The sequence below is a fragment of the Punctularia strigosozonata genome, assembly GCF_000264995.1.
Source record: "Punctularia strigosozonata HHB-11173 SS5 unplaced genomic scaffold PUNSTscaffold_2, whole genome shotgun sequence".
NCBI lineage: Eukaryota > Fungi > Basidiomycota > Agaricomycetes > Corticiales > Punctulariaceae > Punctularia > Punctularia strigosozonata.
Genome location: NW_006767434.1, coordinates 2570330 through 2586910, shown reverse-complemented (window position 1 = coordinate 2586910; position 16581 = coordinate 2570330). Strand labels below are relative to the sequence as shown.

At 56.4% G+C, this 16581-nt stretch overlaps 5 protein-coding genes across 5 annotated transcripts; 3 read left to right on the top strand and 2 right to left on the bottom strand.

The window, feature by feature from the left end:
• Window positions 1-420: 420 nt before the first annotated feature.
• Window positions 421-2652, bottom strand: PUNSTDRAFT_60952 (galactose oxidase; the record flags this gene model as incomplete). Its single annotated transcript, XM_007380471.1, has 4 exons — window positions 421-2243; window positions 2282-2435; window positions 2483-2524; window positions 2584-2652. The coding sequence occupies 4 exons, from the start codon at window positions 2650-2652 to the stop codon at window positions 421-423; spliced, it is 2088 nt and encodes a 695-aa protein (XP_007380533.1).
• Window positions 2653-6877: 4225 nt separating this feature from the next.
• Window positions 6878-7336, top strand: PUNSTDRAFT_59888 (uncharacterized protein; the record flags this gene model as incomplete). Its single annotated transcript, XM_007380470.1, has 1 exon — window positions 6878-7336. One exon carries the CDS (start codon window positions 6878-6880, stop codon window positions 7334-7336), a length of 459 nt encoding a protein of 152 aa, XP_007380532.1.
• Window positions 7337-7879: 543 nt separating this feature from the next.
• Window positions 7880-9603, bottom strand: PUNSTDRAFT_131194 (uncharacterized protein; the record flags this gene model as incomplete). The annotated part of the gene is made up of 9 exons (XM_007380469.1): window positions 7880-8051; window positions 8100-8164; window positions 8226-8769; window positions 8823-8853; window positions 8906-8977; window positions 9031-9097; window positions 9151-9288; window positions 9340-9404; window positions 9462-9603. The coding sequence occupies 9 exons, from the start codon at window positions 9601-9603 to the stop codon at window positions 7880-7882; spliced, it is 1296 nt and encodes a 431-aa protein (XP_007380531.1).
• Window positions 9604-11030: 1427 nt separating this feature from the next.
• On the top strand, window positions 11031-13172 carry PUNSTDRAFT_141512 (uncharacterized protein; the record flags this gene model as incomplete). The annotated part of the gene is made up of 6 exons (XM_007380468.1): window positions 11031-11210; window positions 11271-11341; window positions 11401-12249; window positions 12302-12426; window positions 12480-12669; window positions 12779-13172. 6 exons carry the CDS (start codon window positions 11031-11033, stop codon window positions 13170-13172), a joined length of 1809 nt encoding a protein of 602 aa, XP_007380530.1.
• Window positions 13173-14655: 1483 nt separating this feature from the next.
• PUNSTDRAFT_131192 (FAD/NAD(P)-binding domain-containing protein) lies at window positions 14656-16406 on the top strand (the record flags this gene model as incomplete). Its single annotated transcript, XM_007380467.1, has 9 exons — window positions 14656-14783; window positions 14839-15001; window positions 15050-15084; window positions 15144-15360; window positions 15415-15564; window positions 15620-15790; window positions 15843-15932; window positions 15989-16177; window positions 16233-16406. The coding sequence occupies 9 exons, from the start codon at window positions 14656-14658 to the stop codon at window positions 16404-16406; spliced, it is 1317 nt and encodes a 438-aa protein (XP_007380529.1).
• Between the last annotated feature and the right edge of the window lie 175 nt (window positions 16407-16581).

Here is a 16581-nt window from a genome sequence, read left to right as displayed (position 1 = left end):
CCTTGTCCGTTCATGAGAACCCTGAAGGCGAGCAAGCTGCGCGATGAATTCCGGTTCCGCAGGAACCTCTTTGGGTGGCTCGGGTATCGCCAACAGATGCCACGACGGCGAGTTGGGCAGCACAGATTCCTCTGGAAAGGCATCTGCACTACCGTTGAGCATTTACCCAACAGGAAGAACATCATCAATCACTTACCAGCCGACGATAATTCCTGAATGGGCTGTGGCCGAGGCGCAGTGACAATAATGGTTCCAGAACCGCCAACGGCAAATGGACCGCGCCACGGAACCTCGTACGCCGGCTCGCTTCCAGCCGATTCCGGAGACGACCAATCTTCCTCCCTCACGTAACGGTCGTGATAACCTGCAAAATGCATCCAAGAAAGGTGATCCATCCATAAGAAATCCCGAGAAAATATATTACAACATCCAAGTAGAAGACTGACCCGCAGGCGAAACACTGGCCATGGTGCCGATAGGGCGGCTGCTCCCACCGCCGCCCACCGATGTCCCTGTATACGCCGTGCCGCGCATGTACGCGTCCGACATCCCCCGAGGACGCGCCGCGCTCGACGTGTCCCTCCCACCTCCGCCCCCGCCGTACCCGTTCCGGTCACGGTCTTCCCGGTCGGCGCGTCTCCCGGAGCCGGAGCCTGGACCGGAGCCTGGACCGCCGCCGGCCCCGTCAGCGTCTCGGCGAGAGCGGCCGGTCGGCCGGCGCTGGTTGTACGCCATGACCGTCTTGAGCGCACGAATTTGGAGGCTGCGACACGAGCAGAGCGTCGCGACTTCGTACACGCCAACGCTCGTCGAGTTGCTAAGCGCGCGGTGCATGGCATGCACAACGAGGTCTTGCAGGTGCGGCAGGTCGTAGGTGCTCGCGAGCACGAGCAATTGGCTGAGCACGGCCGGCGCGTGCTGGAGTGGCGTGATAAGCGCGCGGGTGTAGAAGTATTGCAGAAACGCGAGGCTGATCGGGTATGGTTCTGAAAGCTGGAAGCTGCGCGGCGTCAGGCGGGGGTCGTGCCGTGGTTCAGACGAGGGTGAGGAGCCGGGTAATGTTGGTAGCGGCGGGATACCTCCCGAAGATGAGGCAGAAAGACGCGCGGCCTCTTGCATAAAGGTGATGAGCTGTGCCTTGAACCATGGCCAGCGCTCCTCGAGAACTTGACGTGAGCAACGAATCTTGCGCCCGTCGTCGCAGATGATCTCGAAGTCAGCGAGGACCTCCTCCTCGAGCGCGGCAAGCCCAAGCTCCTGCATCGGCACCTCGAGTGCAAGCTTGGGCGGTTGATACATCCCGAACGCCTCCAGATCGACGGTCGCGACGTGGTCCCAGCTGAGCAAGCGTCTGTTGTAGTCCTCAACGAGGTTGCCCTTCCTATTCCCGAATATCATGAACTTGTTCGCTTCCGCCCAAAGGCAGGAGCGGAACCACGAGCCGCTGGAGAGAGTCGAACCCGGGTCTATGCGCGCCCAGGTGTTGGTGATGAGATCGAGGGCCCATATGGAAAAGGATTGGTACGTATGCGCGAGGTAGGTTCCAGCAATGATGAGATGCGTGCCGAGGATGGCACCGGCGGGGAAACGGAGGCCTGGCGGAAGCGCAGAGCCGGTCATGGATGAGGACCGATCGGTGATGGCAAAGTCTGCCTCAGAGGGAAGTGGGGTGAAGACCTCAAGCTCGCGCTTGACGTCGGTGAAGTTGTAGTTGGAGTAGAGGTAGATGTCGTTCGGGTAATCGTCCGTCGGCTTGGTGGAGTAAGGAAGGTGTACGAGCGACTCTGACGGCGTGAACTCCTTATTGAGTTTTTGGTCCTCTTTGGTGAAGCGCGTCCCAGGAGGACCGAGTGTGGAGGGTTGGCCGCGGAGCTCGTCCTGAGGCATCCTCACCCGCAGGTCCGCCGCCACAGCAACACTGCGGTATGTACCACAATGGCGCTGGTAGTCTCGACGGTGAATCCATTGCCTCGTCTTGAGGTCGTAAATGTAGACGTCATCAAGCCAGACGTTATTTATGTCCTGGCCGCCGATGACGAAGAGGCGGTCGCCGGTGACGGACGAAAGGTGGGCGTAGCGGGCTTTGGGTTGTATGGCAGAGGGAAGCTCAGGACCCGAGATGGACACCCAGTGTCCTGAGGCTAGGTCGAATAGGCGAACGTCATTGAGGACGATGAGGTCTTCAGGGTTGATCGCGTCAGGCTTGTTACCCATGCCGCCGAAGATGACGAGATGGTTATTCCCTGTATAATGCTTCAGCTACATGGATGGGATAGAAAACGGCGGAAAGACTTGCAGGCATCTGCACTGTGGAAATACCGCGCCGCCGGGACGTCATCTTCTGGTGCTGCCGGCATGCGCTCCCAGTTCAACGTGCGAAGGTCGAAGGCGTACAAGTCCGCTACCATCCGGCGCTCTGCTACAAGACGACCTCCCTTTACGAGGGTCAGTGCAGTCCCTGCAGATGGGGCATCGCGCTCACGAAGAGGTACATCTTGTTGCCCACCACCGTCGTAGAGGCGCCCTAGAGGATCGTACACGAGGTCATTAGGGCGCACACACGGACGTTGTTCACCGACATACAACGAGTTTAGGCGGGACATCGCCGGTGGTCTTTCGACAAAAGGTGGTCAGGTCAGAAATGGAGTGCATCGTGGCATAAGAGAGAAGAGCGACCTCGGGGCTGGTGTGTGTGCCCCGGGCTAAGAGCGAAGACGCCGTCCAGGGGCTGTGCGGCGACGAGCGACCAGTCGATCGAATCACCGACCCTGGGCGCTCTTCTCCCACCCACTTTCTTTCGCCTCATGGCGCCGACGCCACCGCTTCCTCGTTAGCACTTGCATACCCAAGCCTACCCAAGCCTGCCAATGATGCCGACCCGGGGCCAGTTCAATTTTATTCGTTTCCCTGCATCGCTCGTTCGCATGGAACGTCGGCCACGACCGCCATATGCTCATGTTCGGCATTATCCGTATAGTGTGAAGATCCAGCGCGATTACTTCTCAAGCTGTACCGTTGCCTAGCGTCCCAAATACTAATATGCACTGCGTTCTCTATTCGACGGATGGACTGTCACATAGGCAAATTATAGCTCATATTTTTAACTCGCGACGCGGCTGCACTCCTGGAATCATGCGCTAGATGACCGTGATCACGGCCAACCTTTCTTTACGCAAACACCTTCTAGAGGTATGCAATGGTAATCGAGGGCGAAAACGCAATCATCTGTCATCCAAACGCTCCGGCCTCCGAGGCAACTCGGGTCCGCGCACATGCATTCCTGCCGATCCTTGAGGGTGATAATAGCAATCCCACCGGGGAAAATCAAATCCCATTTTCCATATCCAGATCCCCCGTCTATCATGCCACGACGTCAATCTCGTATAAGTTACTTATTCACGGTGCCCAACGCACTGCTGTTGTGTCGATGCCTCTTACCTATCCCCGCTCCTACCCCTCTGAATTGGCAGAAGACCGCGCACAAGCCACGCGATTATCAGATTAGCGTGGAAGACGGCTTGGGCTCTGCCGATAACTCTCGATCGGAGGTGGCCGCCTTCGTGCCGGCAGGTACCTTTTAAGCCCTCTCTGTCTCCATCCCTCTGTTGGGTCCAGTGCCCAGGCACGATATGGTCAAACTTTGAGGTACCATCAAAGAGGGGAGGCGACCACAGTCCAGTGGCCGCTCGTCAGTATGAACTGCGCAGAAAGCAGTTGCATCTCATTCGGCCGAGCCACTGTCCCCCGCGCATGCGATTCGCCAGCAACAACGATTTGGCCCATATCTCGTGACCTATACCACTCAAGAAATCGAATATAAACGATACGGATAATACGATGCTGTCAGTCGCCGACGATGATTTCTAGTAGCGAGTCGTCCGCGATTGGCGGCAGGTATAACGCGTCACATCCTGCCTGGTCTTCGTAAGTGTTCACTAGATAGTGAACGCATGGGACGGTTCAGCCGCAACGTCTGTTCAGTTGCCCATACTCCGCAGCTGGACACTGTATCGGCCGTGGCCTGATCCGGAAGCCGACTTCGTACTGCTCCCCGCCTTCTCGTATTCTTATTGTTCGATGCTGAGGCTGACGAGGCGACGGATATGAGACCAGACAAGTCCTGGTCGTGCACTGAAGCAGAGGCTTTCGTTGCGGTCACGAAATGTGTGAATGTCTGGATTGCACATGGCAGGTTGCGTTCGTCCCCTCGTCGTCAGGCCATGGTCACATTATTGCGCCCGCGATTTCTTGCAACTGTCTGTCAAAGAAGAACTCAGGAAGAAACCGAGTTCTAGGGAGAATTGCCCCCAGGCTCCCCCAGGTCGCGTCCGGTAGCTTCCGTGTCGAGTACACAGAATGGGACGGCAAATGAACGGATGGCTTGCGAATGAAGGCTGCGTTCTCATGTTCATCCAGGCTCAACCTTGGGGAGACACGGTCAGAAGACTTCTGTGACGTTTTTGACAGCGCGGACCCGCGTTCGGTCTTCGGGTTGCTGTGAGCCAACGATCATCTCTTGGCCGAGCTTGAGCCGGACCGCCGTCGTGAGGGCTTCATGTGCTGCGAAGGATTCGGTGGCCGTCCGTTTTGAGCACAAAGGTGGGGAATCCTGTAAGACGCGGATATGTCTGACGTACTTCTTCTTGGATAGTCCTGCTCGGTGCGTGAAAGGCCTCCGGGGACATGTGAATGCAGTGGGAAGTCGTTCATCCGCGTGCAAAAATATCAGCAACGAGGGAACCTCTTGTGATCGACTATCACAACGCTATCTGACCGCGCGTCATCGAAAATCTCGCGGCGTATACAGCGTTTCTCAACGCTCCGTGCACAGTGTTATGTTGTGCAAAATGCGCGAGAGACCGAACAGCAAGCAAGTCGGAGTGGAGTTTCTCCAAGGATCGACGCAGGAGGAGGCCAGCGCTGAGGACGTGTGACACACGCCAGGGAGAGCGTCACAGCAGTGTTTGCCGACGTCACACGGCCCTGCTTCTGCGCGCTTCTTTGATGATGCCATTCATTCAGCCAACGCCTTTTCTTGTGTTCTGGAAATGCTGAAAGCCATCCGTAGCTCGCTCGCTGGCCTCTCAATGACCACGGCGTGCATCTGAAGGCCTCCTTTCTCGCTGCTTCGTCTCTCCGAGCCCGCGCCTTCGCCCCGCGCACCCACCTTCATTTTACCCCACATTCTTTTAACCACGGCAGACTTGTCTATGCGGAAGCGCCACGCGCGCGTTGGGCTTGCTCTTGAGGAGCGCGAGCCCGCGTTGATAACGCTCTCGGAGCCCTTGCCTACCATCCCGGTGCTTGGGCCACTGCTCACGCCGATACTGGATCCTATCCTGGGTGAGTTGTATTTATCACCCTAAGCGAGAGGATCATTACGATGACATGTCGCTGTGCAGATCCCTTACTTACACCTCTTATCGCGGGCTTGCATGCTACATCTTCGTCGGCCACCGTCGCGCCGACCACTACGCTTGCTGCAACGACCCAGACTTCTGTGGCAGGAGCAACTACCACCAGTCCGTCGGCACCTGCTACGAGTTCTGGCAACTCCGGTTCTAATGGCAGCTCGGGGTCGAACTCGGATGGCAGTGGCGGATCCAGTGCCGACGCCGGTTCGAGCAACGCAAATAGCGCGACCCCTGGCCCTGGTTAGTCCCTTAAAGATGTGACGTATATCATTCTGACCCGTCGCTCTTCAGAGCCGTCCTCGCAAGGAGCATCCGCTTCTTCGGGCGCGTTATCCGTGACTGGGAGCGCGACTATTGCCAGTGGAGCATCCGCTATCAGCACGAGTGCCTCCAGCAGTGGTTTGGAAGCCGGTTCACAAAGCGCAAGCGACGCCCCTGGGTCAGGCGTTGTCAGTCCCTCTGGCAGCACGTCGTTTCAGCTTGCAGCGGCAGTCGGTGAAGCCACGGGCACCGACTCGAATGGCCAGCCTCTCTTTACCTACTCCGACCCTGTTTCCGGAACCAAAACTAGCATCAGTGCTGCCGCTACCGCCAAGTCTGGTTCGAAATCCGGCTCTGGTTCGTCCTCGGGCGTGGGGTCGGGCGTGGCTGGGAATGGAGGTGATAGGACCGATGGAAACGGCGGGTCCGTCGGCGGCGGCGGCTCCGGTTCTGTCTCCAAACACCATGGGTTGTCCGTCGGCGCCATCGTTGGCATAGTGGTTGCGGTGACATTATTGGCAGCCGCATTGGCGGTCTTCTTGATGCGCCGTAGGTTGATCAAGAAGCGGTCGACCCGCAGGAAGAACTGGTGGCGAGGCGGCCCCATCACCCCGGACGATGCCGCTGTCGCAAGAGCGAGCATCCGTAGCTCGACTAGCAGCTTCGGGACGCCTTTCGACGGCCAGGGACCGTTGGTTCCTATCGCACAATACACGCCTCCTTATACACCCACATCTGCAAGCCCGTTCCGTCTCGATCTCAACCCGGGCGATTCCAGTAACTTCACGCGCAGCTTGGAAGGCAGCCTGACCGTCTTCGATAGTCGACGAACCTCCCAGACCGATATGACGCAGAACATGGAGCAGCTTAACTCCCAGGGGGTTACTTTCAACGCAGCTTTGCCGGCTCGTCCACCCCAGCTGCAGCTTGCCTCCGCTCTCCGCACGACCTCTATTAACGTCATACCTGATCCGGTCGACGTAATTCACCACGAGGCGCAACTCTCGCCGCGTCGCTCGGAGTCCGAGTCCAGCGCGAGTGCGGATGAGAAATCGACCCAATATCACACTGCTAAAGAGGACGCCAATTATCTGCTTGTCCCGATCACTCCCTTGACCCCGGTCTTCTCTCCGACGGCATCGTCCCAGTTCCATGGCCGGTCGGAGTCGTCCTTCTCACGCAACAGCACGGAAGAGGCCGAGATGGACGCTCGCTGGGCAGAGGAGCGCAGACGGCTCAGCTGGATCTCACAGGTCTCCGTGCGCCCATTCACTCCCTCCGAATCCTTCGCCTTCCCAAAACCGCCTGGATCTGAAAAGACCAAGGGTGTGCAGACTGCCACCCACTCTCCTCAAGCTAGCATCGCTAGCGTTCCAGAAACCTCCGAGACCAACGACACGTACCATACTGCTGTGGCCGTCTCCTCGGAAAGTCCTTTCGCAGATCCGACGGAGCTTAAGAACCCATTCCTGGACGTTGTTCACCTCAAGCCGATCAAGCGATCCTACATTCCCTACCGGGGTGATGAACTTGGGGTTCAGCGTGGAGAGGACGTTTCCGTGTTGAAGTACTTTGGCGATGGCTGGGCATTGGTCGAGCGCAGCTTAAACGGGGTGGTTGAGACTGGTCTAATCCCGCAAGCCTGCTTCCAGGATGCGTGATTCTTTCATGTAAGCCTTCACATACCACTTTGCGATGGTAGTGAGCTCATGACATCTTATATAAGGCGACGAACCATGTTTCGTACCACACCAGACCGTAGGTCTCTGACTTTCAGCATGTACATAACACTGCAGGTTCCAAGATACCATACTTTCCACTATTCGTCATACTCGCCTTGTTTCCCCCCCCCTGATGCTGTATTATCCGACGCAAGCTCTTTGGTGTGCTCATGTGTCGTTCACCTTCTTGGCTCGCTGGAGGTGCCCCTCGTTGCATTTCTACGTTGTTGTCGTAATCATGATTGTAGAGGGAAATATGGATGTGGATTTTCTCAGTGCGTCAGAACTATTTGTTGGTGCTTAGACTGTCGAGGCACAGACGAAGCTGTGAAGCTCTTCAAGAAACATTATAAAATTAAGCTATACTACGTCGAGGGCACATAGCAAGGCTCGATAGTGTCCGATAACAAAAGCGAAATGTACGATAAATGAGATGATGCTCCGAGTCTGGTAAACCTCCGATTACTATCTTCTTAATAACATTCAGTTCTTGATGAACGTAGTCATGCCCTGCAAATTGAAGGGGTTCACCGTGAGCCCTGCATTCTTTGACGGGCCGGCGATATCAAGAGTCTGAATGCCTCGTGCTTGACCGGGGGCGTCAAGAGAAAGGACGTTGATCTGCGTCGCGTTGGCACCGAGGACGTAGAGGAAACTGTATGGCAATTAATTATATTCCGTTGGGCGGCCATGACAGACGTACTCTTTTCCGTTCACGGTGGCGATGGCGTTATCGATAGTACCGGAGCTCGCCTTCTGCGCGTATTGCTGATGAAAAGGCCGTCATTACCTTGTCCTGATGCTCTCGCTACACCGGGCGGGTACATACCTTGACGATGGTGCTGTTCAGGTTGGAATCAACGTTGACCTCAGTAACCATCGCGGTCCCAATGTCGGTGAGGTAGAAGTTGCCCGTCTTGGTGCTGAAGCTGCTCCAGCACGTCGCGCTCTGACCAGAGATTGGGTTCGCGCTGCTCGCGCCGGTGGCGTTGATCGCGCTCTGCGAGTTACCGCCTGACTGGACGTTGGACAGATCGAACACGTCGAAGCCGAGACCGGGGTCGGTCACGAGCAGTGCGTTCTTTCCCGGGATCGGAGTCATCGAGAACGGGAGCAGGCCGCCGGCGGCGGGCGCGACCTTGGTGAAGTCGGGCGAGAGCGAGTCGTCACCGTTGACGGACCAGACGGCGAGGAAACCTGGTTGCGGTGGCACGCCCTTGACTGAGGCTATGAGCGACTTCTCGTCCGAGCTGAAGAGGAGTTGCGAGGTGGTGCCAGCGGGACCAGTGGCTGGCGTGGTTTGGTTCAAACCGAGCGAGCGCAGTGTGCCGCCAATCGCCTGAAGCCCATTCTTGGGGTCGACCTTGTAGCAGCTAATCCAGCAAACATCAGCGTCGTTGGTGAACAGGAGAGGTTGCAAACTCACTTCACTCCGTTCACTTGGCCTCCGTTGAGGACTAGAGGTAAAAATTAGCAAATGTTTCGTTGAGAACGTCCCGCTGAACTGACCGCAGAGTTTGTTGCCAGCCTCGTTGAGAGCAAGGGACATGGGGAACTCTCCCTCAGTCGATACGGGCTTGCCTGAGGACACATCTTATGAGCTCTGAATCCAAACAAGTCATAGAGATGCGTACCAATCATGTTAATGATAGATGGGTTCTTGGCGTTGATAGCGAAAATCGCAACTGTGTTGGAACCAGGCTAACAGGAGAAAGTGAGAAGAGGTAGGGACCAACGGAGATATGGAATTTTACGTTGACGGTCGCCAGGACCTTGCCGTTTTGGGACGCCTTGACGGAGGCTTGCGAGAAGAGTCCATCGGGACCCGTGGCAGCGGGGGCATCATTGCCGTGCTCTCCGCGGCCGTCTGCGCTTACGGCCCTGGCGAGGGTCTATCCGCTTTCCGTCAGTCTCGATTATCCTCAGCGGCTAGCTGTCCGTACCAGAGTGCCGTCAGAGTGGATGTCTGCAGACACGACAAAGTTGCCGCTGGGCTCGTTGGTGATGACTAGGAGGGAAATGCTGAGTTGAATATCAACGGAGCAATACAGCGTCTGCTGCTTACAGTAGGCGGCTCCGGCTGAGTTTCCTTTCAGGCCCACGCTGTTGTTCATGACCATCGTTTTCTTGTTAATGACCGGGGCTGCAGAGACACAAGCGGCCGCGACGAGCAGAGTGAGAGAGGCGAAAGACTTGGAGAACATCATTATCGTAGGAGAAATAAAACGGGGAGTTGAGGTGAACGACAAAGGATGTGCAAGTTGAAAGGGGTTTATATGCGAGCGCTGCTCAGAGAGAAGTCGGATGCGTGATCTGATCTGAATGGGGTTGACTCCAGGTGAAGAATTCTCGAGTTCGTGCCCGTGACTTTATACGCGCGGACTAATGACCGCATCCGCACAATGCGCTTGGTGCAGTAGCCAGGCGGTACTACCGTGCAGAAGCACACATTAACTTGTCGCTTTCATTTGTCTCCGAGCCTCCGCCTTCCTAGTTTGATCCAAGAAGCACGATCCGAGTGCGGCCATACGTTTGGCCTGCGAAGGATGAGTAACGACCGGGCGTGCAGCATAGCATGCATTGTCAGCAATTACCCGACGTACAGAATTTACTGATCTATCAGGAAGTTGGTATGCCATGAACTGATGTGGTGAACGCACAGCTGCCAGAGTACAGTCAAGCCGCCTTTAATGAGTTTCCATGCGCTTAACGAGATCTCTGAGCAACAGGCTAGCACAGCCACGGGCAAAGTTTATTTGTTGCGATGCGCTGTCGTGGTCAAGGTGTTTGTTTGATAGGCGCAATTACTCCTTCCGCCAGCTTGCCGCTCGTCCATGTATGCGACAAGAAGCCAGAGAGAGCTATGCAGTCAAGGAGCTGTATATAGGCGCACAGGAGCGACGTCCGCGCGTTCGCGACAAAGCTAGCGTGGTATGGTTATTTTACCTGGATGCACGCTCGGAACAGTGAGCGTTGTATCCACTGGTGCTTCAGGAAGGGGGTCCGAGGGAAAATCCAGCAGTGGGCGTGTATGTGAGACGGCATCTGGCCCGGCGCGACGCCGGTGGTTATTCCCGGCCACGCGCTGATACGGTGGTTCGACTCGAATGCTCATGCAGCGGCGATGTGTCGGATACGTCGCAAGCTAGTCGGAGCAGATAGAGTAATCCCGGCCAAGCAGAACGAACCAAGAGGTGAGTGAGACGTGGGGGTAGGACACAACAGATGAAGCGAATACGGATTCGAATGCCACCTTCCTTTCCGGGCGTTTCGCTACGCCTCGGCAAAGCTTCCCAGTTCATACGGCAGGCACGATGTTGCAGTGGTGCGCCGCGCCCGGGTACGCCGCCACCCTCGCCAACGGCAGATGCAGAGGCAGAAAATGTCGGGCGAGCGTCAGAACAACAATGAGTGGCTCTATGTTGTACGCCAGGGCTGTCCTCCTGATGGCGCGTCCTGTGTTGGACGAGTCGCCAGAGGCTGATCGGACCAAATTGGGTGGGACGGCTAAAGGAAGGAGGCCGTGTGTTACGTCGCGTCTCCTCTCTCCCTCCCTGCCAGCCCCGCTCCTCCCCCTCAACGACCCCGCCCAAGTACCCCGTCAATGCACCACCGAACTTCGCCACGGCCCACGATGAGCACGCGTCGCAATGCGTCTGCGGGCGGTGCATCCAGCTCGAAAGACGTGGTCATGGGCCCGCCTCCGGTGCCCCAGGCGCCCCCGCCCACGACCGATCCTCATCAAGCCAAGGAAGAGGCCCTCGTTGCCGAAAAGTACAGGAGACTGAAGCGGAAGTATTCTATACTCGAAGAGGTGAGACCGCTCGGGCTGCACTCGCTCTGCAGCTCGCGATGGACTCATATCTCGTTGTAGAAATACAAGGAAATGCACAGTGAACTCGTCCGCTCGGGCGAGCGCAACGTGAAGATACGACAAGAACGCGAGTGAGTCCATCGCCGAACGATCCACCCTTTCGCGTCGAGCTGACCTCGCACCCGCCCAGCGCCCTCCTCGACCGCGTGGTGGAACTCGAAAAACTGGAAACGCCTGGCATCCGGCGCCCGTCTCTGGGCCCTGACCAGCCTCCGACGTCCGCCTTCCCGCGCTCGCTACTCTCCGACCGGGCCAAGACCGCCTTCGTTGCGAACATGCATCGCGCCCGCGAAGAGGTTGAGCGCGAAAACCACGAGCTCGACCCCATCTTCTCATCGAGACACATTGGACCCCACGCTCGCAAGCTCCAGGAACAGCAGCGCCAACGCGAGCGCATGCAAGAAGAGGCCGCCGCCGCCCAGGCGGCGCGCGACGCCAAACCGAGCCGTCGCGCCAAGATGACCAAGGGCAAGGACAAGGATGCGCCTCCGCCCTCGTCGTCATCGTATAGCGCCGGGCAGGCACAGGGATCTGGCAGTGGGATCAAGCTACGCATCAAGCCACCGACCGCGCCGGCGTCTGAACCGCCCGAGCCCGCCTCACCGCCGCCTGATTCACATGAATATTCGCGCATGTCACGGAACATGTCAAGCTCGCCCGTGACATCCTACCATCCCTCGCCGCCCCATCGTCACAACGGCAACGCGTCCGACGCGAATGATCCGTACTTGTCTCCGGTCGAGCAGCGATCCATCGGCGCCGAGGAACCTAAAACACGCACAAAACCCAAGCGACTGAAAGCGCACACGGTTACGTCCAAGACGCATACCATCCCGACGATTCCCAGGGACTCGGACGGCAAGCCACTCCTGCCCCTCAACGTGGGCATCATGACCGTGCTCTCGCTCGGGGAGGTCTGCATGCGGGAACACTTCCACACAGAGAGGTACATCTTCCCTGTGGGATATTCGGTCACGAGGTGCGTTGCAGACTGTATATAGTCGACAATGTTATGGCTCAACGAACATCAGGAAGTACCTGTCTACCATCGACCCCAATATCGAGGTCACTTATACCTGCACCATTCTCGATGGCGGAGATGGTCCCAAATTCTCGGTCGTTGCCAGCGACGTGCCCGACAAACCGATCGTTGCCGGTGCGTCTACTCTGTCCGCGCCTAACTCTTCGACTTGACTGAGCATTAATCAGGCACCGCTACCGGTGCTTGGGCCGTCATCGTTCGGGCCGCCAACCATGTGCGCAAACGCTTGCACTCCAACTCGGTCTCGGGACCGGACTTCTTCGGCCTGGGCCAAAACACGATCCGGAGCCTCATCCAAGAGCTTCCTAATGCCGATCGGCTGAAGGACTATGTTTGGCAAAACTTCACCGAAGGATCGTGAGTACATTTCCACCGTGCTAGTGACCTGGTACGAACCGGCTTAGTTGATGCAGCAAACGCAACCATGTCGGCTCCTCTTCTACGTCCTCCTACGCGAACAATGAAGTCACCTCGGAGGACGACATGCCGCAGTGACGCCTGCGCTGCCCGAGGACCGGGACGAGATTGCGGCAAGCCAGAACCTACCGCCCGTGTTCGCGTCAGAAAGGGAGCGCGAGCGCGAGCAGGAGCTAGCGCTCGCTCGGGAGAGGGAGAGACAGATGGACCGCGAGCAGACAGACGAGGATGCCGACCGTGCGCCGGCTCGTCGAACCAACGAGCGTCGATCCCGAAAACATGTCGAGGAGATCCCTGGCTCTTCGCCGAGCCTGGGCAACTACTATCGCCCGTCGGACGCGCATATACCCACGCCGTCGAACACTCCAGCCGCGGATCCCTCCTCCGCAAATGGTCGACGATATTACAAGCAAGACTCGACGTCTCCCCCGATCTCGGCGTGACCCCGCATGACTGCATTCACCGCGCAATATATGGTGCGGTGGTTCTCTGAAGACGTGTTAATCATCTATGGTCCTTTTTCTTTCCTTAAGCTGTACAGGTTCCGACCCGCTATCGTCGCTGTTGTCCCCATGTACCACGAACCCACTGTCACATCAAGAACTTTCGCGAGCCCTGTTATCTGATTTCTCTGTGTACCTGTTAAGGACCGTCAGGAACGTTCATTTCCTCGCTATATATCCTCTTGCCTCCGCACCCCTTTCGCTCAGGTGCTGTCCTTCGGGACGTCTTTCACCCTGATGCGGAAGTGGGCAGCCGCTGCGGGTCGGGGCCCACTTCATTGGGGGCTCGCTCGCGGTGCGCTCCATACTCGGGCGTCGCAGGCTACATTGATTTCGTCCGAGTGGTATCATGGACGAGCCTCATCGTGGGACTCCTGCTGTTGCGAGGATCGTGCCGGAATTGGGGTAGTATGTGAGGCTCACATTCACGATGGAAGGAGCTGCATGCGGGGTGCTGTTAGCGAGAAGTACTGCGTCCTTTGTCTGCTGATAATAATACTAACCGCTAATGTACCGGGCAATGTTCCCCGCGTACCGAATCGATGGCATGTTTGCATTTACTTGACAAAGGAAGTGGCCTGAGTGGGTTGCGAGTGGGTCAACCCCGCACGGGCAACTGAATTCACGTATTGAACTACTACTATTACCGAGCGAGCGATCGCGTTTTTGAAGAGTGGATTATTCGCGGGCAAAGGGGACGTCGACCTAGGAGATCGTCCGCAGAACCTGCAGGTGACCATTCGACTCCTTCGGAAGGAGTCGAATGGTCCGCTTTTTTTGCCGTAAGCAGTGACTCTCTCTCCGTCGACAGTCATCAGGCCTTGGACTCGACCCCCGCTTCCTGTGCGATCTGCTGGTCATTCGTGCTTTCATCAAAACTTGGAATGTTTGTTTACGCGACGATCACTCGAGCAGCACGATTGTTTACTACGTCCAGAGTCATCCACATGAGCGGAGAAGATTCCATGATCATAACTTCCGCTGTCAGCGGTTTGCCGCCGTAAAAAGTTATTGAAGTAAGCATTCCGAGTTTCCGAATGCCGCCGTTCCGAGTCTTCTTGACCCACACACTACTTGCACTCACGTTCAAGGTGCGATGCGTATTGGAGAGTTTCTCGCCGTGTCAAGGTGCAGCTATACATGTGCCGTTTCGTCCAGTCATTTATCTTCTCCAAGCTTCCCGGCTCCAGTGTTCCAAGGTGGGTGGGTGTGTTACTCATTGCTTCACGTAAGGGATGTGCATTCCCAAGAACGGCCCCGGATCAAATGCAGAAATCACTCGCTTCGGGTATCCTGCGAAAGGGCGCCTGAGGATGAATCACTCCACCGAGTCTCGTGCTGGCTGGGCTGTGCCAACTATTGGACTTCATGCGTATATATAGAGGAACTGAAACGATAACAAGGCGCGTCGAACTTTGAAAGGATGGTATTCGCTCAAGACAGGACTAGCACCAGCATCGCGATCGTCGGTGGTGGCATTGGAGGTCTATGCACGGCTATCGGCCTCGGCCGCGCTGGCTATCAGGTGCATGTCTTCGAACAAGCTCACCAGTAAGCTGTTCGCTCGTAACAGCTCGTAGTGAACGCTGACCGGATTATACACCAGATTCTCCGAGATAGGGGCTGGTATAGGTTGTGGATCAAACGCGATCGCCGCCCTCGAGTTCCTGGGTGTTGGGAAGATGTTCGGAGAGATTGCCGACTTCCAGGAGCCTGGCTCTGTTTGGCTGACATGCCGGGATTACTCGAATAATTCGCCCATAGGGGAGGTGTGTCTAGCGTGGTCTGCTTGTACCAATCTGCTGATGGTTGTTCAGGTCCTTGTCAAGGGTTGTTATGCTTCAGTGCACAGGTGCGTGCTCGGAATAATGACATCTCATCAATGCGGATATTGAATAGTTTCTTGTATAGGGCCAGATTGCTGGAGGGACTGGTCGCTTACCTTCCCAACAATGTAACCACGCATTTCTCTTCTCGCGTGTGCGACGTGGAAAGCGTGGCCGGAGCTGGAATCGATTCAAATTACGCCCGGTTGACGGTCGAAAGACGCACTTCCGACGAAGCCGAGGTGACAAGAGAGGTCTTCGAGGTATCTGCTATCATCGGCTGCGACGGCGTCCGGAGTAAGGTCAGGATATTTTCCCCGTCGTAAGAAGTTGAGTACTGATGCGCTGTATGACAGGTACGGGAACACATAAAGCCCAATACAGGCGGCTACCATAGATACAGCGGCGTCTACGGATATCGTGCACTCTTGAAGGCAGAACAAGTTATTTCCAAGGTCGGGCAGGACATCATGTCGTCCACTACGATCTGGGCAGGACCTATGAAGGTATGTTCTATCTCCCTCCATTACCGAGTCTCCGCTCAGGTGGGCAAAAACACAGCATATCATCGCTTACCCAATCGAAGGCGGAAAAATACTGAATTTCGTTGGCTTTGTGTCTGATCCTAATGAGGAAGCGGTATGGCCTGGGCCGTGGCAAAAGCCTGTCACCCGAGAGCAGATGCTTGCAGAGTTTAAGGAACCGCATGAGACGCCTAGGCGACTCCTAGAGGTGAGTTAGCGGGACGAATTTCAATATTCAGCGATTGACTCGCTATTTTGAGCTCATCGAAAATCCTGTACAATGGGCGATGTTCGATGTGGAGCCGCTCGACCATTGGACGATGGGCCGCATCACATTGCTGGGAGACTCTGTGAGTACCTGGCACCCTATCTCCGTACACCCAGACTCTCTGACACAGTATCAAAGGCACATGCGAGCCTGCCTCATAATGGGCAAGGGGCAGCTCAAGCCCTAGAGGATATGGTCGTGCTTGTGTCTCTCTTGTCGGACCCGGCATGCGACGCTGCGAACCTACCAGCTTTTCTTCAGGCGTACGAAGGTGTACGTAGGCCGCGCGCCAGCGCGCAGCAACTACACGCTCGTGCGACCGGTGATGTGAGTTATTGGGCCATCTTCTGCACGAATTGTTTAGGGCTTATGAATTTTCCAGCTATATGAATATCGTGGTCCATGTGGCTCCGATCGTGCTGGTTTAGCGAAGGAGCTTGCTGATCGTTGGGACTGGCTCTGGCTTCATGATATCCAAGCGGATGTAGAAGCTGCCAGGAGCAGCCTCATCGACTCCAGCGTGATTCCTGGAAAGCCTGTCACAACCGAACGGTAGCCAGTAGAACTATTTGAGCGCATGAATACAGCGCGTGAATGTATTTTTCTCCACGCGATTAGACAAACATGTTCTATATGGATTCAATATGACTGCATCGAGCTTCAATTTCTCGCAGCACTCGGAGAAATGTGAACCCAAGCGATTGACGATGACGATCCACTGTCAACGTCAC